At 41.1% G+C, this 19,944-nt stretch overlaps 1 protein-coding gene across 2 annotated transcripts in view; it reads right to left on the reverse strand.

The window, feature by feature from the left end:
* The window catches only part of DOCK1 (dedicator of cytokinesis 1), a 273,286-nt gene that overhangs the window by 235,164 nt on the left and 18,178 nt on the right, over positions 1 to 19,944 (reverse strand). For both annotated transcript variants that reach the window (XM_052677007.1, XM_052677006.1), the window contains exons 2-11: positions 17,820 to 17,903; positions 13,616 to 13,656; positions 11,295 to 11,350; positions 9,720 to 9,816; positions 6,445 to 6,593; positions 3,216 to 3,351; positions 1,602 to 1,759; positions 975 to 1,056; positions 432 to 567; positions 204 to 276 (exon numbers count right to left, since the gene is read on the reverse strand). In XM_052677007.1, coding sequence (XP_052532967.1) covers positions 204 to 276; positions 432 to 567; positions 975 to 1,056; positions 1,602 to 1,759; positions 3,216 to 3,351; positions 6,445 to 6,593; positions 9,720 to 9,816; positions 11,295 to 11,350; positions 13,616 to 13,656; positions 17,820 to 17,903 — 1,012 coding nt within the window. The remainder of the gene's footprint in view (positions 1 to 203; positions 277 to 431; positions 568 to 974; positions 1,057 to 1,601; positions 1,760 to 3,215; positions 3,352 to 6,444; positions 6,594 to 9,719; positions 9,817 to 11,294; positions 11,351 to 13,615; positions 13,657 to 17,819; positions 17,904 to 19,944) is intronic.

The following is a 19,944-nucleotide window of genomic DNA, read 5'->3' on the forward strand; positions in this document are numbered from 1 at the left end:
AGGTTTTAGGTGCTGACAGTACTACAGCTATTGGGAAATTGCCAACAACAAAAATTCAGAAGTAGTATTTAAGATAAGCTATCAAACTGAAATAAATCAACTTCAGAATACCATAGAGCACATCTTGCAATTAAAATTTAAACCATAATCAAAAGTCACAATCTTTGTACTTCTGCTTATTCTTTAAGCTGTTCATTACTTACGGTTGAAATGGTATGAAGTGCTGTTTGTCCTCATCATCAACTTTCCCATTAATTATGTCGGTAACGTCCATTACTGAAAACAAAAACGAAGTACACTGAATTTAAGGAGAGGTGCAGGAAGAAGAGTGGTGAGGGGACACCCTGAGGGGCAGGAAACAACAGTGACTAAGCTCAGGCTTAGGCAACCATGTGATGTGGCAAGTAGGGATGCTGCACACAAGAAGTTACCTGCTACTCCAAAAGGCCGCCGGAGCCCAGAGGTCAGCTTCCTCGTGTTGTTGTCCCTCAGCTCCATTCTGCCCACCCTCACAATCTGACAAACGAAACTGATTTTCTCTCTTTTCAGGTCTTTGCTGCCGAGGTCCTAGAAATATTAGTTGTGTCAGATTGTTTTATCATAGCTGAATTACGAGTTCCATTCAGTACAATTTAGAACATTTGCCTTCGTCATCGCAGGCTCTAGCACAAGAACAAATTGTTCCCAGAATTTTAAGCCTGTTTCTAACGGTAGTTATGCCTTATCTTGACTTTTGCTTAGGAAGCCAAGTCATTTCTAGTAAATTAAACCTTCACGAAGCAACCTCACCCATGTGTTTAAAAGTTTTAAAGAGACATTCACTTGTGAGAAATATCTCATAGGAGCCTCCAGCAGGACTGTGACTGGCAGAGCCAACCCCACCACTGGCACAGAGGTTAAGTCCTCAGTTATTCACAGAATGGGAGAGAAATCCTTTAGACTCTGCAAGCTGAACCAGCCCCCAGCAGACTTACAGTGAACACTGCTCGGAGGTTGTGCAGCCTGTCGATGTCCTTGGGGAGCCCAGAGCTTGACCACCGCACCAAATAGTTTTCACTGCAAAAACAGCATTTTTGTTTAAATGGCTTCACTGAAGGTACGGTTAGAAAAATCAACTTACAAAAGAATATCTTCAGCCCAATCTATCCACGCTGATCAAATTAATATTTACTTAGTAGACAGCTGCCATTTTCTTACGCATGCATCGCTCATAAAGGAAAGCAGCTCTTCAGCAAGGCAGCGTACAGATTTCTGCAAGGAAGCAGGGGGGGCAGGAACGGCTCACAGTGCTGTCAGTGCTGCTGCCAAGACAGCACACGCAGCCTTGCAGGTGTGTTCACGTCTCATTTAAGCTCTGCACTTGAGGAACTGAAGACACGGTGTGATAAGGAACAGCACGACCCTGAAATGTACCCAGGGTGAAGGGACTTGCCGGATGCTGTCTGAATACGACTGAAGTGCTGCTGCATCATTACTTCCCAGATAACCCCGTCCTGCACATTTCACAGAAATTTGACTTTCATAAGCCCTGCACCATCCTGCAGAACTACCACACCACTAAGGAAGAGCAGAGAAGGGAGTAGGCTCAGGAGTACACTAACCTGATAAATTTTGATTCATGGGGATCATAGAGAGACATGAGGACTTCAGCATCTTCCCCTATTTTGCAGACTACATTTTTTAAATTTACAAATAAAGCAAACGAAGGAGTGGCAGCAAACTTAGCTTGTCTGTTGATATCGATATTCTGTTTCTGAGACTGTAATTTAAGAACAGAAGAAACTTTAATTTAATGTAACCTCACAAATATCCAACTGTTACAAAATCTTCCTGAAACCTTTAAGACAGTAAAAGGAGTTATGTGCTGTGAGCCTGCTCTTGCTGTCTTTCTTTATATTAGATCCAGAAAATGCAGTTTGTTGTAAATTCTATCTCGAAGAGCTGCTCCATAAGGAATAAATAAAATGAAATAAAAATAAATTAAGAAGCATTGAATCACTCGCTTATTAAAAAAGGAAGCTAGTCAAATGGAGAAGATTTGCCACTCCTGGCAAAAAAGCAAACTTGTTCTCTTCTGGCTCTCCTATGGCACGTACCAAGACAGCCAGGAGAGCCAGCAGTGGTGCTCTACAGCTAACCAGCCCACCCTTCATCCATTAGCTCCACAGCACTTTCCATGAATGCCTCATCCAGGCAGGAGGAAGGAGCACACATGGGACAAAAAGATAGGAGGGAGGATACTGGAAGCAGAGAAACTCTTCTCACTGGCACCAAAGTGCAGTGAAGTGGGCCCAGTCCATCCCTCTCCAGGTTCTGCTGCAATGAGTTGGAGCCTCAGCATCAACAACAGCTGATGTTCAACAGTAAACTACAAGCCTCTTAAAATACAGTGAGCTATGGGAAGAGGTCATGGTACATCAGGACATCTAGGCAGAATTATTGTTTCTAATACTGTACTTTTTAACCAAAAAAAAACAAAAAACAGGAAACAACCATGGGAACTGGTTTAAGCAGGGACAGTGAAAGAGCCCTGGATGCAAAAATAGCATGGTTTAAATTCTCTTTACATTAGATTTTTTTACATCAAGTTTGGTGAGTGCTGCAAGTGAGTTTATATGGTCCACTGCAACTCAGGAGGACACAGAACTCCTCACTCTGCACTACCAAACTCCTGAGGAATTGCTCAGGAATAGTGTGCTCCACTAACCCCTGCTACTGACACTGGGAAGACTCCTCACAATGGAAGCGTTTTTCAGTATAAAAATCAAAATATGAATTGCAAAGAAGGTTACTGCTTAAGGCTGGGAAAGTCTTTCTGTTTTCCCCCTGTATTTCAACAGACAAGTTTTTCACTCTTGGTAAACACAAACCCCAACAACCTAGGAGCACTGGAGCACTATTCTGTGCGATGCTCCAAACAAACCCTCAGGAAAATCTAACATATACAAATACCCTTCCTCTGCATCTCCAACATCAACCTACAAGCACAGCTGATTTATTGATACTACTGCAAATTTCAGTAAGTCTTTTAAAGGAAAAAAAAAACACAACAGTTAAACGGTCCCTGATGCTACTTCTTATAAAATATTTAAACCTGATAACTCCTCATAAACATATCAGATCTTTCATTACCAATGCTAACAGCAGCAACAATCTAGTTAAGATACAGTCTTATGTTTCAAAGGGAAAAGGCACAGCTGCACAGCAGTTCTTACTTTTTCCTCCAGCAACCTCTCTTCCACTTGCTTGGAAGCTATTTCATGTGCTCTAAAAAGGCTGATTGTGCTCGTCTGCTCCGGGTCCAAAATATTGCCATCTTCATCTCTAACGACCAGATCTAAATCAAGAATCCTGAACAGAAACAAGACATGCTTGTGAATAACAGCACTCAAATAAACCCTTCAATAACACCTGCAAAGTGTTTACTGTTAACAGCATTTGCTCTTGACGTGTGATAGAAATAATTATTTGATGCTTGGTAAAAGTATTTAACATGTTACCAGCCCAGGAGATAACCAGCCCTGGCTGGAAGACACTTTTTCCCCACCAGCACAGGAAGAACTGATGTACATGAAAGAGCAGAACAGCTGGGGAAGCAGTTTCTTAAACAACTGAATTTGCAGGAGCTGTTTGTTGGAACTGTCAAATGGATCAGAGCAGACATCTACATTCACGCCACATGCAAATTGGTCAGTTCTTTCCTTCCCACTCTATACTCTCCTCCAAAGCATATTAATCACAGCTCAGTGAAAATCTACAAAATACACGAAGGCACAGAATGTCCCTCTTTATTCAAGGCAGAAGCCAGGTTTCTGTCAGCAGGCAGTTAACATCCACGTTTATCTTCTGCAGCAAGGAAGGTTTTTGCCATAACCAAGTCCAAACTTCTTCCATGGGACTGCAGTGCTGGCAGTGAAATCAAGGATAAGGAAAACTGGAGTCTAAGTTGACCTTATCTCTCTGTTTGTCTTCTCTAAGACTTATCTCTTCATCTCTCCATCAATAAAAATGGTCCCAAACACTACCACCTCTAATTACATAGTCATCTCTCATGACAGAGCTGCTGGAACTTTGCCTTTGATATGTTTGATCACTAAGCTTAAATCAAACTTGCTGGACCTGAGAAGCCATGGAAAGATTCACTGTCTGAGTAAATCCCCTTGGACAGGACCCAGAAACACTTGAAGAGCATGAGCTGTGGAAAACTTCTTGCCCTCCTGACAAGGGGGAAACCCAAAGGTTTGGAACAAATCTCTGAACTTCATGAGTCATTACAGAAACCTTCTAATTAATTGCTGTGTTACCTCAAAGGGGGAACACATCACTCAAGCAAGCCACAGAGTGCAGGTCATTAATTAACACCTCCTAAGCTCTGCTCCAAAGTGCACCTAAATATCCTAAGTACTCTAAGCAACTCACAGACAAGCTTTTCAGTGAGGAAGTGGTTTCATCATTGAAGGGGAACAGAAAAGCAGCCAAAAAACACAGTTTTGGGACAGCAGCCCAACCAAGTGGACGAGAGGAAAGCAACTCACAGGAGCAATCACCCACAGCCTACAGCACACCAACAGGACAAGAACGGATGCACAGATAGTCAAGTGAACAGAAGTGAAGTACACTTGGGTTTAATTCCTTTGTCTTATCCCTTAACTTGCATTTGTTGCTGAGAAAAAAAAGAAACAAATTTCTCCTTGAATGTCCCAGTTACAGATTTTTGCAATTGAACAAGAAAGATGTTTTTGCAACAAAATTATCTGACCCAATTTCAGACAAACAATATAAATGCAACTTCATAAAAGTACTTTCTCACTTCCTCAGTTATTTTGACAACATGCAGCAAAATTGTCATTTTATTTATAGGAATATCTTATTTACAAATCAGTATTTCACAAAACAGGAAAAGTTAGAATATGATTAGATCAGAAAAAATTTATAAAATGCATAATGAAGTTTTCTTGTCTGCATGTGGCCTTCCAGTACTTGAGAGTATAAGGAGGAGGTGGAAATGCTGTTTACAAGGGTGGATGGTGAGAGGACAAGGGGGGATGGTTTTAAACTGAGACAGGGGAGGCTTAGGTTGGATTTTAGGAGGAAGTTTTTCAGCCAGAGGGTGGTGAGGCACTGGCACAGGTTGCCCAAGGAGGCTGTGGATGCCCCATCCCTGCAGGCATTCGAGGCCAGGCTGGATGTGGCTCTGGGCAGCCTGGGCTGCTGGTTGGTGACCTGCACACAGCAGGGGGTTGGAAGCAGATGAGCATTGTGCTCCTTTGCAACCCAGGCAATTCTACGACACCAAAATCATCACTTTTGCTTATTTTAGACTAAAGTGGACACAGGACTACGTTAAGAAGCATATAGGATCCGTTCAGGTGTTAGCATTTATTTAGAAATTCAAATTCACTTTTCTCCCATATTCTACAGAGAATGTTCTGATCACTGAATTAGTTCATTAGAACATTATGAATATAAAGCACGGCACAAAATGTTCTACTGTGTTTGAACACTGAGCATCTGGAGGTTATTCAGAGTAACTTTAACCATCTCCACAGACAGATGGTAAAACACAGTAGCCAAACAAACAATATCAACAACATCTGGGCAACTGTCTATTGGGGTACAGCAGTCCACATCTTGGATGATAACATGCAGAAGCACTGACTGAATGGGCTTATTGGTTTATTGTTTCATTTCAAATTGTGGCTTTTGGAAGTCATGGGGAAGTTCTTTACTATGAGAGTGGTGAGGTTCAGGAACAGCTGCCCAGAGAGGCTGTGGATGCCCCGTCCATCCCTGGAGGTGTTCAAGGCCCTGGGCAGCCTGGGCTGGCATTAAATGTGGAGGTTGGTGGCCCTGCATGCGGCAGGGGGTTGGAGTTTCATGATCCCTGAGGTCCCTTCCAACCCAAGCCATTCTGTGACCAAGGCCATACTACAAGTTTGCCAGCTCTCAAAGAATGAAGCACCAACAGCTGAAATATGATGAGTTATTTACATCACAGGGATTCAAATACTGGTTTGCACAACACTTTTTCAGTCTCTAGCGCAGAGACAGCACTACAATGTTCTCTTGGTACTCAAAATACTCTGTCACATTTTTTATGCTGCAGAAGAGTTTATATGACATCTTGAAGAGAAGAAATACTTGTGCTTTTTAACTGACCTTAAAAAAGACACAGAAAACTTCATGCTAATCTCAAATTGCATCAGCAAGCAAGGAAGAGTTACATAAGGATCCTATTTTATATATTGCAGTTTGCTCTATACTAAAGAGATGCTGTATCAATTTCATTCTTTATCATGCTATGATAGGACTTTTAACATACCATTATTCCATCTGCATAAACAAAGGAATAAAAATACTACAAGACATCGTTGACAGCTAATGTGTAATACAAAGCTGGTTTGCTTTTCCATCAGAAACACTTGGAAAATACTGTTCACAAACCTGTTTCCATAGTCAATTTTGGCAGTGACCTTCTTTTTCAGTTCTTTGAGCTCATCTTGGGGGAGAGTCCCAGACAGTATTTGAGATCTCCACTCAATAAGGTCATATATCATGTGCCGTACACTGCGAAACATTTCCCTGTTATCTTGCTGTTTGGAGGAAAAAAAATGAGTACAGGTTAATTCTGAAGTCTAGTGAACATCCTTTAAGTACATATAATGAATTACAATTGTAAGATAGGAATTTAAAAGCATACAAGTCTATAACTAGCTCTCACATAGAGCCTAACTACAGCACACTGCTACAGACAGAACACTGAATACACATATTTATGTATACACACACATAAATATATACACACACATTCATATATACATATATATGTCTCTCTATAGAACACTGAATACAAGGAGTCATATGCTCTGCTTTGGGTACCTAAAGAAATATAAACGTTTGTGTTTAAGTCATCTTAAAGTCATAATGGTTTTGACAATGGCACTGAGTCAATGTTTTTTTATAACCCTCTTCCTAGCCCACAAAATCTAGCCAAGCCATTAACTCATTACAGAAGAAGACATCACCAAACTGTTCAGGTTATGCATACCGGTCCTTCATTCAGACTACACTCAGGTCTTATTGGATTGAAACCAACCAGAATAATTAAATAATTACCATGCAGTTAAAACAGGCTGCTATGTCTGAAAAATGAAAACCTGCAGAATGTGCAGAAAAATAACACAATGTCTGAAAGGCTCCGGGAAAAAATATATCTAACTGTGAAATGTAAAGGCTTCAGTCTGCTCAGATCATCGAAAAGCTGACTTGATTATAGTGTGAGAACTTCCACAGAGAAAATACCAGTTATTAAAAGCTCCTTAATGTCGCAGAGAAAGACACAACACGCTCCTGTGGCTGGAAGCTAAATGCAGACAAATTCAAATGAGAAGGAGGTTTATGATTTTCAGCGCTGCAGGCAGTCATAAGCTAGTGAGACAAAGATCATGCCACTTCCTCCACCATCTGCAAATCAACACCAAATGCCTATTCGATACCCAAAAATACAAATTATGGGCTGAAGGGTAAGTGTGGTCATTTAATGAGCTTTGATAAGCAACGTGTGGATAACGCAGATCTCTCCAGTCTGTAAACTGAGTGGTTTGAAACCTGTCATCTCCAGACAACATAACCCCTTTGAAAGAAAGGCATCTCAAAGCACCAGTCCTCTTAGCACCAGATAAACACATGCACTTAATCTAGCAGATACACTTGAGATAAAGCAATGAGTAAACTCGCCAAGCATTCTACCCATCCAGCAGAGGGACTGCAGCCCCATCTGCCACCGAGCTGAGGCTACTGCTTGTGTTAGCTCTGCTCCTCAGTGCCAAGCTCTTAAAAAAGCACTACAGCATTCCACAGCTGACCAACACCTCCCCACAAACAAATCCCGGCCACAGAGACACAACACATAATAGTTAGAACAAGCAACTCCTACATTAGGAGAACTTCGTAACTCCTGGAAAGTTCCAACTGCAGACAGCACACACAGGTCCTGGTAAGAAAACTTCTAACAATGACTCTTCCCACTGCTCTTTTCTCCCTGCACGTGCACCACAATCACATCTGATCACACACATCCAAAAAAGGGGTCATCAATGCCAAAATGAGTATAATCCTGCCATCATTAACACACAGAGCAGCAGAACTCAGCATAAATACAAGTCTCACAATCTGGTCAGAACTGCTGATCAAACAGCTGAATAAGGTGACATTTTAATTTTCCCTCTTTATATTCACAATAGTAATAACTGAAATATTAAATATTAACTGAAATATTAAGGATCCTTCTCAAGAATTCCTATCTTGCCTCTCTCAGCTTCTCCCACTACAGACTCTGCTCCTCCTATTTCACCTCTGCCCATTGATTTTACCCTTGCTCCTCAACACACGAGCTCTCCAGTATCATCTCACATTAAAACTCTCTTTACATATGATCTGCTTCTCTTCACATGCCACACTGTCCTCCATCTCATCTTCTGCAACACGGGATCACTTCCAGCAGACTGGTTTTGATCTCACCTTTACTTTCACAATTGTGATTCAAAACATCTCAAGACTTAAAATCCCTACTGATGGGCTTTAGGTCAGTTGCTCAGAAATCCTGGTTTCTATCCACCTTCAAATATCCTTTAACAGTATACAAAGTATAAAACAGGCACATGAAAATGGGAATTTCTCACTTCCTGCCATCTTCAATTTTCCTGTATTAAGAGCAGTACTCTTTAGCAGTAGCTTGTTCTCAATAACATTACAATATTCGTTCCTCATTATACAGCCTCTCCTGGTACAACTGAAGATTTCAAATGAACATTTATAAGGGATAAATATTCCTCATTAAACCCTACTTTAAAAGTAATGCTTCAATATTTGCACAACTTAGTCCTAATGCTTTTATACAGAGAAAGCATGAGAAGTCAGAGCTAGGATACCTGAAATCCAACACCATGCTGCTGGTTCACATTGCAACTGCTTTTTCAGCTGTATGTTTGAATGCTACTTGCACCTTACTTATAGATACTTCTCCCCTGTGCTGTTTCACAGATATTATTCTTCTCTTTTTATCCATTTGAAAAACTTATTTACTGCTACAAGTTACCAAGGATGCATTCTTAAGTGCTTAGAACTTAAGCATGTGAGAAAGAAAAAAAGTAATTTATTTCATGCAATGTCTAAATGTAGGGTCAATACATTTGAAGCAATCAATCAAGTACAAGAGCACTGACAAGCACAAGGCCTACGCTGATAAATCTCCGTAAGGTTGAGGTTTACACCAAGGAATTTGGCATCAAATATAAGAATTTCTCCAAGACTAGCAGCCTGAATATTTTTTCTCTGCTTAACACAGTTGCCTGCAGATTGGGAAAGCCCAATGCATACCTTTAAAAACAGTGCATTCTGGATAATAACACTTCATAAAAAAGGATTTTCTGTCTAGTCAGTCATAATTGCTCACCAAGTTATTACTAGAACAAGGCATCACTCCACAGAGCCGTCTCTGCACAAGAAATGCAAAATATTCATAAAATATACAGACACGCTTCTGAGTTTTGTGCCTTAACACAGACGATGCTGAAGAGCTGTTCCACATAAAGCAGCCTTCAGAAACCTTAAGAGAGGGGGCAATCCGTTACCTCTTTTTTCATACTTCTCCCTGTACCTTCCATGGCATCTCTTTCTCCCCCACACACCACCTACTGCGATTACAAACTGCTACTTACGACGTATAACTGCCGCCATATTATGGACCACTCCCGCAGCGTTGTGGTGACCTCCTGAATCAGGGGCAGCTCGTTGGGAATAACGGTTTCATGTTGCCTTAAACGAAAAAAGGTTGAGTTAAGTAATAGTTTCGGGTAGGACAGCAGAGCTGTTTCTAAAAGGAACTGGTGGTCATTTCCAAAACCAGCCCAACGACGACAGGCTTCAGAAGAACACCACTGATTGCATGTTTAGAAGTGAACCAAGAATATATCATCCCAAAGAGGGGAAGCAGAGCACACCATTAATACCACCTGATGTGAAGGATAGCTAGCAGAGACTTGAGGCTGTGCTATCGGGCTCATGCTTCTTTCCCTGCTTGTGTGTATACTCACAGTGCATCAATACATACCTCATGGTACCAGCTGTTATTGAGAGGCTGATGTTACAAGGAGCAACCAAGATGAAAGCCAGATATGCACGTGCAATAGCATGACACTAATGTCTAATTGTTTTCCAAATTATTGGTCTTATGAAGAAAACAGGGCATGCAGGTCATTACCAATACGTTTCTGTCTGGTTTTAAAACTGTGCCATCCAAGTACAAAACAGCAGCCAGGCCTTTTAATATTTCTAAAGTAGTGTACTTAAAAGTAGTTTTCTAATCAGTAAGAAAGTTGTCATTATGCAGCAATCATATGATTAGTGCTTTTATCATTTACATATTTAATAGTGTATAAAAATAAATCGGGCACAAAGGAATAAAATAGCTTAATCCTGTTACACTCCGTTTCATACCTAGCTAATCATTTATTAATTTTGAGTTTTTCTGATTCCCAGTATTTTTCCCAATTTTTTAAGGAATTTTTTATACCAATGTTATGAATTTTAACACACACAGCCAGCAATACTGGTCTGATATGTAAGGATCTGAGCTTTAATAGCAACTAAAGGAAAACCAGCCCCAACTATTTATAGCCACATCAGACAAGAGAAACAGGAGCATCGCAAAACAAACCATCTCTCACTGCACAGCAGTGCTGCAGGAAGGCAGGAAACTTCTCAAGGAGATTGGAAATGATGTCTGGACAACGGCTTCAGTGAGGGGTTCAGTTTACAAGACTTACTGCAGGGGCAAATTCAGTGCCCGAAACTTCATCTGTCTAAAGAGGAAGGTATCTCATATCAAAAGCCTCTTTTAGTAGATCAGACAGAAGTGGTAGGATTTGAAGGTCAAAAGATAAACAAAGCTGTGATAACTGAAATCAGGAATTAAAATAGAGGTGGACTGGAAGAAGTTCATCTAAGTAGAAGTTCATCTATGTGTCAAGGGAGCCATAAAAGCTACAAAGAAAATGAATCAATTATCAATTGATTTCAGCTTTCACATCCATGCAGAGCAGCTCAACTTTGTGAAGATGCAGTCAGGGATGGCAGCACTGGCAGCAGCCCCTCTGCTGCTGCACAAACACACACTGCTGGCACGAGCTCCTTAACAAGCAGAAAACAAGTGCAAGGTATCTGATAACACACTGAAATTACATCTACGCAAATAGAAAAATGGATTTTTTGTGATCTTTTCAAATGAAACTCACCCTTTTCCTTCGACTATTGCTTCCTTAAGGTGAATATAGGAGGCAGGAAATATGCCCTTTGAGAGGGAGGGAGAGGGAAAAAAAATTAATGTTGCACATAATACATTTATCACCTAACAACCCACCAAGATGCACCGCCAGTTCCTCACGGAGCCATTACACCCTTTTAAGTATCAGAATATTTTATTTTAAACATCCATTTAAATGTTTTAACACATGACCATCTGATGAAGTGTTACTGCAACCTTAGCAAACAGATACTCAGCATTTTGGAGCACCTAGATCTTACGAGCTGGACGTACTACACAACAGAGAAAGCATGGTTGAAAGATTCTACCACTGAATTCACCTACATCACACGATGGAGACTAAGAGGTGCTGCTACATTTCGTGAGCATGGTGGTGATGGGCTGATGGTTGGACCATGCACAGTGGGCTCGAGTGCATGACATACATTTAACTGCATGCACATGCAGAACACAGCCATCACAACCATAGCTGACATACAGTACTGTCTCTTATCAACGTATTGCTATTATGACAAGCCAAAAAACTCCACAGCAGACAGTACTGCAAAAGAAGTGGTGCTTTTCTTATAAAAAAGTTCTAAATTACTCTCAAGATTCTAAAAGTAATAATTGGAAAATAACAAAGTCATATTTAAAAATATAATTCAAGACAAGCTGAGGAAATAACTTCCCACTAACTCATTCATAGTGCAAGCAGTTCCATTTTCTGTTTGGGAATGCAAAACAATTCTTAGAAAACTGAGTAATTCCTTCCTCAATCTGTGCTTTGTTCCCTACATCCCTCTCAGCAGAGCATAGCAGAAGTCTCTCAAACAAGACTCAACTGCAGTGCTCATTTTATGTCATAAAGTTATGTCTACTTCAAAGCAACTTAAAGCAAAACTGTTTCTTGCAAAGACGGATGAAAAACAATCTCTGCAGAAGTCACTGAAGTGCCTGAGCTCTGAGCTGCACGCCCTGTTTGAATACGTGGGGAGAGAGGTCAGGGAGGGAGCAAGCAAAAAGCAAAAGAAACCAGCAAGCACCACCAAAACCCACCCACCCAGCAAGGGGGGCAGAACAGCTTCAGGGGAGAAAGAAGGTGGCACAGGTCATGCAGGTCACCAGAGGAGGAACACACTGATGACCAGAAGGTCTGGCATGCAAGCAAGACACACCAATTACAGCAATACCAGCAATGATACCTGCTGCCCAGATGGGAAAGAGCACACTCATCCTTCTTAATATCTACGGGCAAGCATGTCTTCCACTGCCTTTAAAAAGAATTCTACCAAAGCTTCACATTTTAAGTGTTGCAATTCTACAATACCATAGAATAAGTTTTCTTTCAGAAGTTACTACGTTTAGCTGCAGTTGGACAAACACACCAACACCTGGAATCAATTTAAGCCAAGAGGAATGCATCCCTTCTGCACAGGCTGAATGGGGCATGCTCACTAAATATGATTTGTAAGAAATTTAGCGCATCTCTGAAAAAAGAAAGCACTGAAATAGAGTAGAAATAAACACAGACCAGGCTTGGTTAGGAAATGGGTGGGATGAACCACAGAGCTAACTCGGTACTTTCAGAGATTCAGAAACAACAGCTCTGCATGCAAACATGCAAATTTTAAGTGTTTTAATTTAAAACTTAAAAAAAAAAAAATACACAGATAAAAGTTGTGTAATTCTGGTTAATGACTGCTATAAAGTTAAGCCAAAAAATAAAAATAAAATGCAACATTACGAGCAGCATTTGTGCTGTTTCCTTACTTTTTATTTCAGAAAAGCTGCTATAAACAGCAGCACTTCATGCACGCTTCAAGCTGAACAACCAGGCTAAATTGCACTGCAGGAGATTACTGCCCCCCTCATGGAGAATGACTGAAAAATCACAATGTAGATCTCCTCGCTTTCCAAGACGCAATTGCACTGTACAGGTAATGTGTTATTTAACAGACAGCAAACTGTCAGCCTGCAAGCAGATCAGCTGAGATGTGAAGCTCTTAACTTTCACAGAGGTGAAGGCTCTGGCACACATGTTATTGCAGAGCACAAGCTAATGCACATCAAGCTATCTGAAGAAACTGCGTATGCATACACTTAAATTCAGGAAAAAAAAATAGATACACAAGTAAGTTTCTAGATCTCATTACAGTAAGTTCCAGTTAATTTGAAATATTCCCATTTAGTCCAGTAGCCCAGTTCCCAGAGATCACTGCCACGCAGCAACACGACACAGAAAGATCTGTGTTCAGAGCAGATCCCCAAAGGCACCATGCCATGTCATACAGAAAAGCAAGCAGCACTCACCTTCTTGGATTTCTTCCTCAGCGTGTAACCTCTGTACCAACCTAGGGGGAAAAAGAGGAGACAGCATTAAAACCTTACGCCTCCCAGCAGTTGCTCCTTCCCAGCTCAGCAGCCCCTGCCTCGTTTGCACCAACACACAGTGAGCATCCCGGCCAAAAGAAAGCCTTTGAAAGCTATAAAGCTGGGGAGGATGGGAAAACTGAAGGGGAAATTCTATGTGGCAGAGATGGTATTCCACACAATGCATTAAACTGAGATTCATTTCATTTTAATTCATGATTCACCAACATGAACAAAACCAACTTAGAAGCATTAACTTTCCAGTACCTACTGTTCGTTTGATTTTAAAACCTGTTTACGTTGAACAAATTCAAGTTTTCAATTGAAGATCAGCCATTTGTCACCTCTTCAGAAGACAAGAACGTTTCAGGATTTACAGCTCACAAAACAGAAAAGCAGGCAGAGGTCCTGCGGAAGTTTGCAAAAACTAAAAACACAAACATGAATCAAGATGCCTGGTAGACAGCATCTGCTCTTACAGCAAAATTCCTTATCTGCACTCCAGGATAAGGAATACAAACTCAAGTCTCAAGCACGGAGGATTTTTCAGCCTGTTCACCATATGCCACCGGAGAGTCGATTCATTATCTTCTCACTGCCCCAGACCATTGTCCTCTGCGCCCATGTGGGGACAAGGCCCAAACTGATGAGCTCCATTGCCCTGCCACAGCCACCACCGTGTGTCCCTCAGCCACACAGCTCTACCTCTGCCACCTCTTTTCCCAACCCATCCTGCTGCCTGAACCAGGACACAGCTTAGATGGAGAAGTCATCTCTAACTAACCCAAAATATAACGTCTCTTCAAGTTCTCAATTCCCCTTTCATAGCAGAAGCACGGATGCAGGCAGCTGCCTCCCCATCTCCTGCACCAAATACAGCGAGGGCAGGGCAGGCAGTGACACATGGGTGCAAAGGCATCATGAAGCTGTTCTCACCTATGGAGTGGCCCTGCCTCATTTTACTCCCAGCATTTGTAACCTCTGCCACTTTGGAGGTCTAAAACAAGTGAAAAAAAGAAAACCTGATGAAAAAGAGAACAAATATCTGATGTCAAACATTGACCTGCAGAATCCAGCAAACAATTTCGGATCCTCCTTGGTCTATTTACAGCAAATTCGGCTTCACACTAAACATCAGTGAGAGGAAAACAGGCTGATGTCATAAACGTTTTCTAAATTGCTGTGGGCATTTAAGTGGCTTTGCTGCACGTGACAGGGTTTTGAGCCTCTCCCTGTAAAATACTATGGGATACAGTGGCTGGAAGTGCCCATCCAAGTAAATGTCCAACAAAGAAAAGGGAGGCACCTGCAAAGGGCACAGGAAACCCTTGGCCAGTACTGTTCTTGATACTTGCTATGCATTTACCCAGGATAGATATTAATTACATTTAAAAAAGAAAATAAGATACATAAATAAAGAACAGTGAGCAATAACTAAATATTATTTTAAACTACCTATTTTGGAACCCAAACTACACCTTTCTATAGCAGCTCTAGAAATGAGCAGCTGCTCAAATATAAACACTTTGTTTCAAAGCTTATTTACTGCTATTATCTAATAGCATTTCTCCTTAATAAATAAATCTTACTTATTGATCACGTCTCCATTTTGACTTCTACCCAATTATAGAAAGAAACATAAGACAGACAACAAAAATAAGGCATGTGCTAGTTCAGAATGCAGCAAATATCTGTTTAGGGATATTACTTGAAAAAGCAACCCTTCCTTCCTGACACATGAATGCTATTTATCAAGGCACATGGCCCTGCTATCATCCAGCTTTTCCTGCAAGGTTCACATTAAGAAGCGCACCAGGAAATTTTCAAATGGAAAAATGAAATTTTCTGCAATTCAACCTGAAATAATAACAGTAATTTGACTTTAAAGATCCATTATTCTCTCAACTGTTGTTAGAAAGGAGCTTCATCTTTCCTTTGGGTCCTTGAAGAGCAGAAACATTCCAGTTTAACAGTGGAAAGCACACACATCACCAATCCCATCACCTCGATACAAACAGCAGCTGCTTGCAACAAGCCTCAAACTTCACTGAAACTGCAAGTGAAAATACCTGTAAAATTGGTTCAGCACTTCAGAGAGCAAGTACACTGTTGTGACTAAATTTTAAAAGATGAGAATGTTTCAGTACTAAAATTAAATTCTGAAGTTCTCTTTTTGTGTGTTTTTTTTTTTAAACCTGCAAGTACCATTTGAAGCACATATAAGCAGGGGCCACAGTAGCAACCCAATCCAGTACAAAATCCAACATTTGCCCGGCTGGTCTTACAGCAAAAACCTGCTGCAAGCTCTTCTTTATGACAAAGGGGATTTAGAGAAGGCAGCAGTTACAACCTCACTGCTTGCCAAACCCTACCAAGCCACTGCTTCCAAGACAGCCCCACATCCAGCAGCCCTCCAGGCAGGTGTGTGAGCGCAGCTGGACGTGGGGCACCTGCAGACACCAAGGCAGCTCTCCTGAGGCAATCCTCCCAAAGGCCCTGGGAAGGAACTGGAAGATCAAAGAGCTCAAATAATTACCCAATAATGGCAGCTCTGTGAAGAAGAGAGGTAAGAACTACAGCAGCTCATTTCTCATCACAGCAGGGAAGTAATGAGTAACTATTGTACAAAATGCTTGGCAGAACATTAATTTATTTGCACTTCTTTTAATGTAAACTCATCCCAGTCACACAAAGATGTCAAAAGCCCAAAACTATGAGCTGAGAGCACAAAGGTCTTTCTGTTATTTGAGTCGAAGGGGAAAAGCAAGTCATCTCCACCATCCCATTAAGTTACCAGCAGTCACGATTTGACACGGTTTCATGCTCCCTTTGCAGGACTCAGTGTTTCTCCCACATTCATTAAGTAAATCAATTTAGATACACAAAAATACAAATCTGCTTAATATTTAAATCTTTCTACTTTTAATAACAACTAATGCAAAAAAAAAATAAAAATCATATAACTTCATATAACAGAAAAATTACTTTGCGTAGTCAAACCTGAGATTCCAGTGGCAACCTGAATCTTACAGGAAAATGCCAACCCAGAAACAAAGAGAAAATTAACTTGCACATAGTGATGAATCAAGCTTGTTACATCTGTCAAAATAACACTGTTTGAGTAGATGTAACTATAAAAAAAAAAGTCTGATTAAATCAATATCTAAAACTAATTTAGCACTCGGACCAAAAGATCAATGTCTAGAAACAAAGGCATTCAAAACAGCAAACAAAAGGCATTTGCAAAGTTTAGTTATATCACAGAATCACCAAGGTTGGAAAAGACCTTGAAGATCATCCAGTCCAACCATCCACCTATCACCATTTGCTCTCACTAAACCACGTCCCTCAACACAAAATCCAAATGTCCCTGAACACCTGCAGGGTCGGTGACTCCACCACCTCCCTGGGCAGCCCGTTCCAGAGCCTGCCTTCTCTTTCAGAAAAGTACTGTTTATATGTTGCTTATATCTCTCCAGTCTGCAGCAGGCTACACAATTTACAGCCTAGGATGTAATGAAAGAGATGGATTTTATTTGGCTTGCTACTGGATCAAGGAAGAGCAGAAAAGTGTTCTGACAACTTTCACATTCTGTTGACTATCAAACACAGCATCCCGATCCCCTTTTTCACACATCAAGGAGGAAGGATTTTGCTATGCCTAGTGCTTGTACCGTTCCATATCAAAACAAGCAAAGCATCTGAAAGCCTGAAATCGGTCATAGCACTGTAGCACATGTATCCAATCTCACAAGAGAGACATAAATAATTTAGGACCCCGGTGACTTTCAAATTCAGATTAAACTTCTTTTAGCAGCAGGTGCCTTCGCATTACCCAAGGGTATCCAAAAACATCTATCATTTCTCTAAACGTAGGACAGATGCTGCAATCGATCCATACAAATAAAGCTGTGAGAACATCCATCTTTCATAGGAAAGGAGATGGTTATTCACCAGGTATCGACCACACGCTTCTTCGTTCACATCTAGCATTGGTTAATTCTGTGCTCATTAAAAACAAAGCATTTTGTCCCTTTGCAAGAAAGCAAGTAATTCATCACCTGATAATACGGGATGATGAAGTCACAAACAGAAAAGCAGTTCTAAAAGCAATGTTTGGACAATGCACGTTTTGCAAGCTTACCTTCATATGTTTCTAATATGTGCACAGTGTCTCCTATCTGTAAGGAAAGTTCATCTGGTCCCCTCGCGTCGTAATTGTAAAGAGCTAGACAAAGAAAACAAGGCAGTTAGCACATGCAAGGCAACACAGCTTTCAAGATTGTTACTTCTCCACACAACTGATATTATTATTCATTATTGCTACGTTCAGTCTCCTTGTGCAGCTTCTGGGTACGTTTGGTCAAGTTCCTCAATCCAACAGCGTGTTCCCTTAGAGCAGATCTCAAAAGGCACAAGCGCACTGTTCAAAGTTAGCCTCTGAACCTACTTACAATGCTTTGCTTCTTCATAACAATACATTCAATTAATTTTTTTGAACCTGTCTGTTTTCCAGTACTTTGTGTCAGTGTGTTGCAGGAAGCCTCACATGCTGATCTGCCCTAAAGCAGCACTGAACGATCACCTTCAGCCTACACTAAAGCCAAGTGAATGCAGCAAATGCTGGAAGGAAGCTTTGGAAACTGCTCATGCCTCACAGCCATTGACCTGCAGGCTGCTGACACCTCGCAGAGTTCAATTCTGGAAGGGAGAAACTCTGAGAAGAAGAAAAACTGTTTTGTTGTAGATAAAGAAAGAAAGTCAGACTGAATAGTCAGGTACATATGCCAGCAAATAACTCAAGTAGAAAAGATGCATCACCCTACTCGCCAGTGACCTGACATTACAAACACTAACTTCAACTTTCAAGGAGGGGGGAATTATTTAGAGTTTGCTTTCTATGAAATGATAGAAAAGGAAGTTTTTTTAGAATTGTCATCTGCAGAAGAACATCTGCAAAGTAAAGGAAAGGCCACTTCTCCCCACACTTCACAAAAGCAGCGCTAAAATCAGGAATGGCTCGAAGAACACTGGGCCTTCATCTGACAAATATGCTGCAAAATAGGTTTGATTAAGAAAAACGTATTCCAAAAATTCCTAGAAAACAGTTACAGCTTACAGCCTCTAAAACTACGCTTTGGTTTTGTTTGTTTTTATGCTCCCCATGGAAGAAATCCCTCTGAAAGAGACAAAGCCTTCTGATACCTCGTAGGATCTGCACAACCAAAGGCTACAAGCCCAGCATTTCATGAGACTGACGTTAATGAACTATAATGAAAGCAGACCAATGAGAGGTTCACTCATAGTCCACTTCGAGATGCTATGGATTTCTTAGCCTTGTATTTCCAGCACACAGAAGGCTGAGCTCCTCTGAACAGAGATCTCTTCTTTACAGTGGGAGCTTTCAGAGCACAGAGATTCGTTATTTGTCATAATGATCAGATTCCAATAATGCTTTTTTACCTCCATCGAAGTTATCTCTACACTTTCAGCCATCCCTTGTATAACCAGTCATTTCTGCCTCCCCACCATTTCCCAGGCATACGAGCTGTGCAGCACTGCCCACAAAGGCTCCAGCTGCTCTCTGCCATTACCATTATCAGAATAGAAAGAAGCAGATGCATCTCTGGTGTAACTGAGATCAGCCCAGCCCCTCTCACACGAGACCTTCACAGAGAGTTAAACCAAAACAGCTCACAGGACAACAACTCCAGGTAACATTCTCATTACAGGTCACAAAGCACCTCCACAAAACCCTCAAAGCAAAAACCTACAGCAGAAAGCACAAAGCCACCCTTACACAACAGCGAGGTCTCAGGCACCACCTCTGCTCCCCCCAAGGCCTTTTATTCCAGGTTCCAGGTGAGCCCAGCAGAGCAGCCCTGCAGGGAGGTCAGCAACACAAGAGCAGCATTCAAAACGTGGTCAGAAGGTACTGAACCCCACCATACAACGTTCCTGACATCGAACACGTGAGGAGGGTCCTTGGTTCTTTCCTGGGTGGTATACAGAATGAAAGAGGTACAAAAAAAAGCAATAGAAATAGGAAAGAGAAAACATATGCAGCACAGGATCCTACACAGTTTAGGAAAGGACACTTGAAGGTAAAAGCGTATAAAGAGCAAGCGGATTGCAGAAACTAATAATCATCAGGATGTAATGGGGGCTTTAGAAAGCGATACAGTTTTATTGACATCAAAACAAGCCAAGCTAGCTACTCCTGTTTTAATGTTTTTGTTAACTTTCCCATTATTAAAACGAGATAAATC

This window comes from Tympanuchus pallidicinctus, unplaced genomic scaffold (genome assembly GCF_026119805.1).
Source record: "Tympanuchus pallidicinctus isolate F22 unplaced genomic scaffold, pur_lepc_1.0 scaffold16, whole genome shotgun sequence".
In the NCBI taxonomy this organism is placed as follows: Eukaryota; Metazoa; Chordata; class Aves; order Galliformes; family Phasianidae; genus Tympanuchus; species Tympanuchus pallidicinctus.